This window comes from Pelecanus crispus, chromosome 4 (assembly GCF_030463565.1).
Source record: "Pelecanus crispus isolate bPelCri1 chromosome 4, bPelCri1.pri, whole genome shotgun sequence".
In the NCBI taxonomy this organism is placed as follows: domain Eukaryota; kingdom Metazoa; phylum Chordata; class Aves; order Pelecaniformes; family Pelecanidae; genus Pelecanus; species Pelecanus crispus.
Window position 1 is genome coordinate 68335133 of NC_134646.1, and position 12409 is coordinate 68347541.

At 34.8% G+C, this 12409-nt stretch overlaps 1 protein-coding gene across 1 annotated transcript; it reads right to left on the reverse strand.

Annotated features, from left to right (window-relative positions):
• Positions 1–79: 79 nt before the first annotated feature.
• PACRGL (parkin coregulated like) lies at positions 80–9964 on the reverse strand. Its single transcript, XM_009489876.2, has 7 exons — positions 9824–9964; positions 7602–7669; positions 6459–6549; positions 5178–5312; positions 3387–3494; positions 2296–2376; positions 80–136 (listed from the first exon to the last, which is right to left on the reverse strand). The coding sequence occupies exons 1-7, from the start codon at positions 9962–9964 to the stop codon at positions 80–82; spliced, it is 681 nt and encodes a 226-aa protein (XP_009488151.1).
• Positions 9965–12409: the final 2445 nt, after the last annotated feature.

Sequence of the window (12409 nt, forward strand, 5' to 3'; positions counted from 1 at the left end):
ACCCCAATGAGGTGTCAGTGATGTTCACAGGCAGTTTCATTCCAAAATTCAACTTAGAGTAAATCACTAGTTTTCTTGATCAAGAAGAGATAGAACAATAGGTTGGAATTTTAGATTTGATGATAGCCACAGTTGCCTGTTGATGAAAATAAACCAAATTCAATCAAAATAATAGTCTGTATAAATTGCGTAATTCACAACTTTTATTTAGTTATCTTTGTTATTATCAAACAGCAGAAAACTAAGAAGTTAATATTTGCTGAGAAATTTACTGTCAAAACGGCTGAAAATAATGAACTGAAAAAATGGAGCATTGTGATAATTAATGATGGAGAGTAAACATCCAAGAGAAGAGATGTGTAAACTCATACCTAAAACTGGGCATAAATATAGACATGAAATAATAAGGGTTTTTAAATAGAGGAGTGATATTCTAGAAGGGACTTCCATTAAAAGTAAGAATCACATACATTATAACTCATTTAGGATAGAAATTTGATAAATTCATTAGCTGGATTATATAATATTGCTTGTAATCACAATTTCGGAGTTTGTTTCCAGTTTTTTGCTTTATCTTATTACAGTATTTTTAAAGGACACACAGACAGACCTACTCACAAAAGTAAGACTACAAGAAATCAGGGGACAGACAGAAGAATTAGAGGTTAATGATTCACTGAATTATTTGTATTATCTAGACCTAAGTTTTCAGAACATCAAGATGAGACGAAATTTTCGTTTTCTTGTCTCACTACATATAAATATAGAACTCTCATGCTTCTTTATTTGTCGTGATGTTTTCAAGTCTGTAATACGAACTCTGCTACTGCCCTTAAATGAATATGAGTGGGAAAAAAAAAAAAAAAAGAAATGGCATATACTGATTATTTGGGTGCCTACCAATTTAAGGCACACAAGCTCAGAACTGGCAGACCTATATTTACAGTCCCTACTCTTTAGGTTGTTCCTATTCTTTACCAATGACCATTTAATAAAATACATACACGTGTTCCTAGGGTCAAGAAAGCAAATATTTTCTCTTCTAGATGAATATCCAAGCCAATACTCTCTCACTTCTTCTTCTCTCCTCCTTTCTGCACAATGTGCAGTACAACAGAAAATGGCAACAGAGTGTTCAGCAGAATACTCTGCCATCTATTACTTAAAGCATTTTTTTGATTTATAGCAATTGCAGATCTAACCTCTGGGTTAACCATGGTGGGCTGGAATGTGAGTATCTGATTTCCTCAGTAAGTGACATAAACACTAAGCTGTTAGTGGGAATGGGCAGGCATCATCAATAACAGCAAAAAGTATCTTTTAGCAAGAGTAAATCCTGTTGAGAAAAGTATTTAGGCTCAGAAAAAGGCACAAAGCCTGCATCCCAGGCATACTGAAGCAAGACAAATATTCAGCCTGAGTCAGGTGCCAGTACTCCAGAAGGGGCCAGAAGCTATTTACTAGCTGACATTTGGTGAATCCCTGGATCACCCTTCGCGGCCATCTACCATACCCTATGGTCTGTACAAGAAGCTTGCATGCTTTACTCAGTATAAGCATCTACTTTCTAAGTGCTGCAATGCCTAACGTGGAGTAAGGACTTATATTAGGCATCCTGGATCTTACCCTACACCCACTTGTCACATCAGTTCAAATCCTGGTCAAAAAATTTGGACTTTCTAGAGAAACGAAGAATTTTCAAGAAAGAACAGCGTCTCATTTAACCGCTAAAAGTCTGCATAAGGTTTCCACCAAGGCCAATAAAATGTTCCAAGCAAATATCATGGGTAGGAATCCACACAGATGCACACTTGCTCCCAAAATGAGTTCTCCTGAATGGGGCTTGGTGTGCTGCACTGTAAGAGTCCAGCCATGCAGCTTCTTACGTAGGTATGGATCCCTTGAAATATTTTACTGAGACATACTCCTGTATTTCCCGCTCAGAGATTAAAACAATGGAGAATACAAATGAAAAGTAGGAGGAAAAAAAAAAAATGGGAGACAACAAAACCTAACTGGCAGAATATGGATTACCCAGAGTAGATTTAATGTAATTTCTATTACCACTCAATACATCAAACAGACTAAACCAACTATTTTACTATGGACTGAAACGCAACTCTGTTGATTGCCACAGTGCAAAATCCTGTGTTTTATGCAACATGAAATAGTTGTGACGTAAAAATAAGCAGTTTTCAAAATGGGGTTGTAAATCTGAAAGCCAGAGATGGAAGTTGTTTTGGCAAAGTTGCATTCATATGTGCAGATTACAGAATAGTCATCTGGCCAACTCACCTTTCCACCATATTGCTCCAACTTTTGTAAAGCAACAGTAATTTTTTCTCTAAAGTTCTTGTCCATTAATCTCCTTGAAAGCTATCGGAAAAGTAAAATAAAAAGCGTTGTTGCACAACATAGTACAATATATGCAAAGAGGCCAATATAATTCTATTTTATTACTTTATTTCATCTTGTCTTTGGAAAACTAAAGCCAAAAAGAAACATCACTTTATAGCTTGTAACTGATGTCACAATATGGAACTCAGTCAAGGCAAAAGGAATAAAATGCTCACTGATGAGAAACTTAAATTCAAAGAAGGCTCAACTGTTAGCCAAAAAATACTTATTTTTTTTTATTTAGCAAACAAATTTTAAAGAGGTATCAACCTTAAAAAAAAGTCATTCTTAAAGTGCTCTCCACATAAAAAGTTAACACATTTTTCATGCACACTGAAAGAGATTTATTATGGTGGAAATACTTTAAAAAAAAACTACAGCAATTTCTCTCATATGCATTGGATGTCTAAAAGGTCCTTTTATTTGGCTCTAAAAGTGCCCTTTGGAAGCAGGCTAAACAAAACCGTGAAAAACCTGTCTGACAGAGGAAGGATGTCTACAGAAGGAATCAGTATAAAAATACTTTCCACAATCCCACTCTAAGTTTATATAATGAAGATTTCCTTGTGCAGAATTCCCATCTGAAAGAAGTGGGAATATTTGCTTATGTTAATTTATTGAATATTTTTAAAAATCTGTGAAAGTTTCACACCTAAAATGGAAAACTCATTTTGCAATAAACATAAACTTCCCTTCAAAATATAGCATCTACTTCACCTCAGGCTTGAAGCTGAATCTTTTTTAAATAGTAGAGACACCACTTCCATTATTCTCCAATTTACATTAACAACACTCTTTGGACCTTGCTAGAGCTTTGTAAGTCACCATATTATTAAAGAATGATGGTCTTACACAGAGGAATATAGAAATAATGCTTTTCATGGAACTGCTAAGTCCTCCACTGTATCTGTGTGGATATTATAGTAAACATCTCAACAAGTGTACCATAAAAATACAGATGACTTTTTACTACAGCATTAAAAACTTACATTTGTGAGTAGATGCTTAAGATGATCATTAAGAGATGGGCCAACAACAGCACTCAGTTGAACTAAAGCATCCAATCCCCTTCCAAATACTTCATCATCCAAATGGGCCTTCAGAGGGGGAAAAAAGAAAATCCTGTCAGTAATATTCAGACAAATGCACAAATTCTTCAAAACTGCAATCTCTACATTATGTTTGTACATAGTATTTTTTAAAATTAAAACTACTGTGCAACTACTAATTGTTATAACGTTACAAGTTTAGAGATACAAGTACAATATGACTGAATATTAGTATCTAGAGGTAACATTTAAAAACAGAGGTATATTTTTAAAGTAGAAAACAAAAGTATCCACAAAATGTCAGTGAAACTCTTGCATTTCTTCTAAGAAAACTGATAATTTATTATTGATGAAATAAAAAATTCGGCTGGCAAAACAGTTTACTACACCAACAATTTCAGTGCTTCACAGCATAGTAGAAAGAATCCTTCAAATGCAGATATGTTGAAATTGGGAGACAACATTTTAGTTACAAATGTAATGAATTCAGGGTAATTTCCATGTATTTCATAACAATAATTATCTTTGTTGGAGAAACACAGGAGCCAATACTGTCTGGCTTGATTAACTTAGTCCCCTGCCAACTACAGCTTTGTCACCTGCCAGCAATTATCAGGACCTTATCTACTTCTTGGGTGCTTTGTCATCTTTATTGCTCCCATGGGAAGGTTCTTCTATACCTGAGTTCTCTAATGGTTTAGTGATCTCACTCTTCCTTTGGCAGAGAAATTGATTCATGACAATTTGTTTTGTTCTTGTACTAATACTGACCTTTATTTAAACAGTTACTTTTCCACTCTGACATTTGGACCCCGAACGTTTTTTTTTGGTTTTTGTTTTTTAACTAAAAGTCATCGACTGCTTTTGTAGCAGAAGGTTTAACAAGACTTTATACCAAAACTGTGCAACAATGAAAATTATCAGATTAATAACAGTAATTGGAAGAACAGACAAGAATATTTTTTTATAATTTTGTCTTCCAAACTAAACCAAAGATACTGATAACACACAATTCTGATCTTCTATTACACCTCTGATCTGAGATCACAAAGAATTTTCAAACTTGCAGACATCTCTATAAAAACAGAACTGAAACACAGCTAGATTAAAGGACAGCAAATAGCTGAACCAGGAAAGGACTCTGAAAGATATGAAAAAGATCCGAAAGAGATTACCTTCCAGACCAATATTTTTACCTCACTTTATTTTCTAAAGGAGTAGAAAAGTTAAAAACATTTAAAAATTATGAATATGACCTCAAACATTTTAATTGCATTCTTCCCTTTTCCTCATTGGCATATTCCGTTTTATCTTTGTAGCATGTTTAAAGTTTTTAAATATAACAGATGAGTATTTATTCTCACATGTCCTCAATTTTTTTTGCATGTTACTATGTGCATATATAAAACCACCACCAATACATATATTTATTTCTGCTTATATTCAGATCTTTAATAGAACATTTCCACAGAATTTGCCCATAGCTATTGTCATACAGCTATACAAGGAGTTGCCCATCTGAAATTACAGTTAAAGACATATTTAGCTAATCAAACCAAGGCAGGGTTAACATAAGAAAAAGAAACTATTCCCATGCCCCCAAACCAAAAGCCCATGCAATAGATTTATGACACTAATATTTTCCATGTAATCCTCACCAGAACAAGAAAAACAACAAAAAAAAGTATCAAACCCATTAAAATCTCTGCATGAAGAGTAAGAAAGACATACCAATGAAGCCTTTAACACTGGAACTAGACGAGGCAACAAGGGAATTGCTTTTTCAGTAGCACCTTCAACCATAAGTAATTCTTTAAAACCCTCCTTTGAAACAAATGTATAGGGATGTTTTGTCTCTCTTAGACCCTGTTGCAAATGTAAAACAGATTTGCTTAATAGTGAGTCTTCTTTAAAAAAAAAAAAAACAACACATGAAAAAGTTCCACATAGCAGCAAGATAATGTTTAGGTTTTGTTATATCAGTTCAAAACATAAAATACACTAACTCCACCATGTGGAGCCACTGAGTACAACTCTGTTCACAGAATATTCTTATTCATTTTTCTTTTGGAACACTGAATATTAAAACTCACATTATGATTACTGCCAATTCAATCAATATGTGTACTTCATTACCTCTAATCTAACCACCCAAGGTAATTTTTCAACAAGACCATGAACAAGAATAGGCTATATTTGGAAATGACTCTTTGTACCCTGAAGGAAAAAAAAAATAGAATGTGAACTATGGAAGAAAAGACACCCCCCACCACACGCACCCCTCTGCAACACCAAAAACTTGTAGATGTTACAAATATGCACTTCTAGTGAAGACCTGACTGGCAGAACCCAAAGATTTAAAGCCCTAAGGCTGAAGCCTTTCTTCTTTCCATAATAGGTGCTCTTAAGTTACTTTAGGAATTGACAACTTGGTTTAATCTTAAAGCGCCACCTCTAGAGTATGCACGTTATTCCATCTACCACACTGGATTCAACATTTATTTATACTCCTGAAATATATTTGCAGATAAATGTCACAGATGATGCTGAGAAAACAGAAGCCTGAACATAATGTATAGTATTTCTCTTTCACTTATTTATAGGATCCTATTTCCTGTGTATTAGTTCAATCTATTGAGGAGAGCACTCTTACTTCAATAGGTAAGCTTTATGTATAAAAAGAATCAAAACAATTTTATTTACAAAAGAACCTGCAAAGCCACAAATGGATTGAAGTATTTCATTCAACAGTTGGGAATCTGAGATGCAGTCTTGTATTTGACCAGTATCTCAAAGATTAAATAGCTCTACCTAGCTCTCCCAGAATGCTCTAACTAAAGAACTACAAATGGCAATGTTCTTGACCATCTTCATTCATACAAGATCTGCACAAATGTTTTTTTCATATTTCCCTAGTAGGTGAGTCTAAGTTAGCTGGCTTAGCTTGTTACAAAATGCCATTTACAATTAGGAAATCCTGTATGCTTAACTTTGCAAGAAAATTGAGTTTACCTCTGCCAGTGTTACAAGAAGAGGATCAAAGGGAACAGTTTCAGGAGGGCATTCCCATTGCAGTCTGTGCTTTACTGAGCCATGCACTAACCTACATAAAGAATAAAGTTTTAACAAATTAACATATAATAATATATAATTTATTGCTAACACTATTCACTTTAAATATATCACCAATTGGTTTGCAATATTACTGTAATGTAATATACACAAATTCAATACATACTGCTCTCCTTAGTGAAATGTATAGTGGTATTTAGCAGTGCAATTATTATAATTCCCAAATACAACAATTTTCAAAATTCTGCTCCAAATCACATAGAAATCAGAAAAAAAAAAAGATAAAAATTATAGATGCCTCTCATACAAACACAGAAGATGCTCCCTTTGCAAAGTTACTTATTTTGATAAATATCAAGAAATATTTTCCTCAAATAACAATTAGTAAGGGAAATCAGTTGAAAGAAAATCATATTGGAATTCATCAGTTACTCCTAAGATACAGATAAAGGCTATGTATTACTGATTACTCTATACATGTATATACATGTAATAATGATTACTTATTTTTTTTTAAGTAATTCTGCATCCACTTGACAAAACACTAAAGTGTTTATTGTCTAGGCAAATATATAATAGACAAAAGTAACTTAAAATACCACAAACTATTACTTACAAGTAGTTTTGTTACTATCTGATATTGCTGACAACTACAGAATTGGAATATTCAAGAAAATGTTGTCACACTACTTACTTCAGACAAAAAAAGACTGTAAGATGTCTACTTACTAAAATGGCACTAATTTTATTATCTTCCTTAGTAGGGAGAAGTAAACACCATCGCATGAAGAAATCAGCTTCTCTCATGAAAGAGGTTTAGCAAACCAAATCTGCAAATACCTAGCTATTCTTTAAAAATGCAGCTTCAGTATTAACACAGCATAAAAAAAGAAACAAGACGATTTCAAAGACATAGAAAATCGCTCTGTGCTTTGAAAAGAGTTAAGTATCAGAAATCTTTGCAGAAATGAATGGAATCAAACAGCCTAACTAAAAGATCAAACATGAATAGATGTATTTCAATCTGTGTAATTCTACCTAACCATAATATATATAGTAAAAAAATAAATAAAACCAACACACCTGCATGGAATGCCACCTTTAGCATATATAGCAGCAAATGCAGAAGGTGGTCGAGAATGAGCACCAAACTGTGAGGACAAAAAAAAAAAAAAAAAAGCATTATTTATTCATAACAGCAATGTTTGATAACTATTTTGGATGTGTTAAAACTGCAGTTTACCAAAAAAGGAACTTAGTCATATATTTCTAAAACTAACAAAAAAAAGAACTACAGCTATGAGGTGGAAAACATACATTTGGTATGTTTATCAGAAAACTGCTTTTCAGAATTGTCTGGCTAGGAAGTTGTAAAAATTAGTAAATAACATAGAATCAGTGCTCTCCTGATGAAATACCCTTATTTTTCTATTTTCTCTTGCAAATCTTAACACTGAAGTCTTACGGGTTCTCTCCTTAACAGATTAAGGACGTCTCACTTCCCTGATGCTCTTACTGTTGTTATACTGGTAACATGCAGAAGGCAGATTTCCTCCAATTCCACCTTGATCCAAGTATAGACAAAAGTACAAGGTGGCAAGATGTGGGAGAAACACCAAATGTTGGGCAAGATGGTATGAGGGCACTGGAAATCAGCGGGGAGGTTCCCACTGGGTGAGAATCTAGGAAGGACTCACTGTAGAAGGAAACCAGGAGCTTCACGGGAGGAAAGCCCACACAAAGTTTTTTTTATCATATACATGCTTCTTATGCATATGAACTATGATATTATTTATTAGCATGATCATTCAATGCTACTTTCCAGATTAAACATCTTATCACAAAGCACATAGCAGGAAGTACCATGAAATCTTAATTTTTATCTTTCAAGTGTTTGAACGTGTATAAACATTGTTAAAATTGCATGCATGTTTTCACAACTTCTTGGCTTAATTAAGTCATTGTACTACTTGCAAAAAGGTTTCAAGAAAAAAAATGCCCACATGAAAGTATTTAGCCTCTGTTTATGGCAAACTACTACCTCAACAAAGTATTCCCACATTTAGTTTCTTTTCCAAAAAGTCTGTGACATTACTAATTGTTTGGCTGATAACGGCCCGGTGGTGAGCTATAATTCACCCCCTCAAAGCTGGTTCTCTAGGCGCAGGACTTCTGTGAAATAAAAACTCCTTTCATCAGTCTTCCGAGAGCCCAAATTCTTCCCAAAGTATTACATATTCACAGTACTTGGGAGTTTCAAGTAATACTCACTAGCAATTAAGTTGCTAGATTTTATGAGGTCTAGCTATCTTCAAGATGCTACCTGATTCTTGGTTTCATTGCATAACTGAGATTAGTTCCTCTAAAGGAGCAAGTACCAAAATTTATAACTATACCAAAAAAGCCCCAACCCTTTTTAACTCTTACCTCTAAATCTCTTTTCAGGGCAAAAGTATATGGAAAACAAAAAAGTTACCATCTAAGCCACAGCTGTACCAAACCCCTTTTTTTAAAGAAACAAACATGTTACACCTCCGGCATTTGAGCTTAGAAATTAGGGAACGTATGATTAATAACAAAAGTTTAGTTTAAATTTACAAAACAGGACAAGAAGAAGCATGTTCTGCATGCATTTCATAAAGTAAGGAAATTTCTTCCAACAAGAGATCTGTTTTAAACAAACAAACAGAAAACCCACTGTCATGGTTTAACCCCAGCTGGCAACTAAGCCCCACACAGCTGCTCACTTACTCCCCCATGGTGGGATGGGGAGACAATCAGAATAGTAAAAGTGAGAGAACTCATGGGATGAGATAAAGACAGTTTAATAGGTAAAGCAAAAGATGCGCACGCAAGCAAAGCAAAACAGGGAATTCATTCACTGCTACCCATCAGCAGGCAGGTGTTCAGCCATCTCCAGGAAAGTAGGGCTCCAGCACGTGTAATGGCTACTTAGGAAGACATAACGCCAAATGCCCCCGCCACTTCCTTTTCCTTCCCCCAGCTTTATATACTGAGCATGATGTCATATGGTGTGGAATATCCCTTTGGTCAGTTGGGGTCAGCTGTCCCAGCTGTGTCACCTCCCAACTCCTTGTGCACCCCCAGCCTGCTCGCTGGTGGGGTGGGGTGAGGAGCAGAAAAGGCTTTGGCCCTGTGTAAGCACTGCTCAGCAATAACGAAAATATCCCTGTATTATCAACACTGTTTCCAGCACAAATCCAGAACATAGCCCCATACTAGCTACTATGAATAAAATTAACTCTATCCAGGCCAAAACCAGCACACACACCACCTATACATACCGGATCAATAGTTTTAGGATTCAGCTTGTCACTAGGCTTTGGCTGTGGTTTAATTGCAGGTTCTGGAGAATGTGGCAAAGGAGAAGATGTCTTGCTTTTCTGTACTGCAGTCTTTGGTTTTATTTGGATGCCTGATGACATTCTTAGAACATTAATCCCTAGAATAGAAAAAGATTAAAAACACAAAATAGTTTTCATTCCTATGTGACAGAATATCAAGGGTTAGAAACCCAGGGTCCAAAGACTGACACGAACAATCAATCAAGAAATTCTGAATAAGTGTACTAGAAAAGAAATGCTTATTCTTATATATCCCAAGGATTGCATAGGATAATTTTGACAGTCTTGTCACTCCATCTTTCAAATGCACACATCTCCTAATCCTGCGTTGCTCCCCTTTACTTCTGCACTTTAAGAGCTGCAGCAAAATTGAAATTAGCTACAGTCTGCCTTTAGGGTAGCCTACAGAAATTCCAGCAGCAATACAGTGCTCAGCAGAACAGCCCAGAGTGAAATAGGCTGGTTGGGTACAGTTACAGCAGAAGACAGTAACAATTTGAGGAATGGACAGGATGAAGGAATGAACACAAGAGCAAGTAGATTCAGGACACAAAACCCAAAGCAGAATCAATAAAAGAAGAGAAAAGAAATGTAAAGTATGAAAGAAAGAACACAGAAAATGAATTCCAATTCCAGTAGGAAGAATGAAAGTATTTTGTTAAAAAGATTGCAAAAATAACTTTCTGTATGCATCCTTAAATACTGATCTAGGTACACATATCTTCTAAAAGTTAATGCAGCAGTTACATGTGTTATTATATATGTACGTAATAGCGTTAAAATGTCCTTAATAAAAATAATAGTCTACTGCCTATTTAACATACCAAACCTGACACTATGATGGATAATATAAATTATTCCTGGGAAAAGACAGGTTTCCAAAAGTTAATAAATTATAAGGTGTGAAAATCCTAGTTTTGAATATTATTAATGTTCAGTAATTTATTCTGTCATGTACTCCAGATAGAGAAAACAATTTAGTAAATAAGAAATTACATTCCTTTAGTAAACAAGAAATGACACTATATAGAAATGAAAACAATAGGAAGCCAGTTAAACAATACACATAAACAAACATTGCCTCAAGGATGAGTAGGGTGCTTGCCATCCAGCCATCACCTTTCACAAGTTGATGACATCTGTTTTTGTCAACGACTTCATTAAATTCCAAATACTGGGGTCAGGATGAACGAGAGAGGCAGACTTTTTTTTTTTCCACACTACTTCCACTCCCGAAGCTCTATAAGCCACCTGCCCTAATCTCTGGCAGAATCTTGTACATGCAGTCCTTGTTGTTTAGCTTGGTTCTTCTAATTCTTCCCTCCAGACAGAACTTCCAGTCAGGTACTTTTGTTATTATCTAAATACTAAATCTTTAGGATTATGACTTCTTACTAGAAGCAGAAATAAGACCCCAGCACTTGTGTAGATATGCTATGTCCTTTAGACTTGTAGAAAGAATTAAATGTGGCACCTAAGTTTTACTGCATGTTGAGAAACAACATATAGTAATGATTACCAAATTAGCTAAAATACAAATACAAAGCAAAACTAAAATTGAAAGTTTAAATCAATACTTCTTTACTGATGATTTCATCAGAACTAGTGACTCAAATCAGTTCACCCACTGTACATCTTTGTTTCTCTTTCCTACCATTTTCAGAATATGCCTGTCTCCAGTGACAGTCTTTTAAAAAGAAGCACTAACATACTACAATTAGACAAAAGTCTTTTCAGAACACACAAAAACTTAAATGACACAGGAACTATTGTGTTCATAAAATGCAAATCATTAAAACCAGAAATAATTTGAAGCCCTAAAAGACAAACAATAACAAAGAAAGAAAATTTACTGATTTTGTAAGTGCCAGCTTATTAGCACAAAATTCTAATCATATTAGAGTTAGAAAACACATTTCTAGCTATCAGAAAAATAAGTTCTTGACATTAGCATTCTATATCACAAAATAGTGCTATCAGTGTCAAACTTTAAAATGTACAATTGCTCACAATGCAAACAGTCATCTTGCCAATAACAGCATAAATATTTTTCTCAGAAAAGTGTTCAGAAGTAATTCAGGTGTATTCAAATTCTTTTCTCTTCCAAGAAGTAATCAAGATACATGCTAAGGACTTTACTAAGTCCTAACTAATGACAAAATCTAGCTGGATTTCAAAAGTTGCTGGTTGTACCATCGGAGAAAGTAAAAAATAAAAGGTGTTACAACCATCAGGAACAATGTTAGTCCTTTGTGACAAAAGTAAAGATAGGAGTTAAGGACAGTGATAACGGTTTTGTAAAAATGTAACTGAGATAACATGCCTATATGTGTTGCCAGAGCAGGAGGTGGAAGAGAGTGGGAAAAGGACTTTTCATAAGGAGGTCTCAGTCTTCAGAGCAAGATGAAAGGTCTTGTGTAGTCAAGAGCTGGGAGTCACGTGCATCTGTTGAGAGATCAGACAGCAGAAGTATAGTTGTGAATCAAACAAGTGACATACAAGGCTTGATACAGAAGTGAACCATCC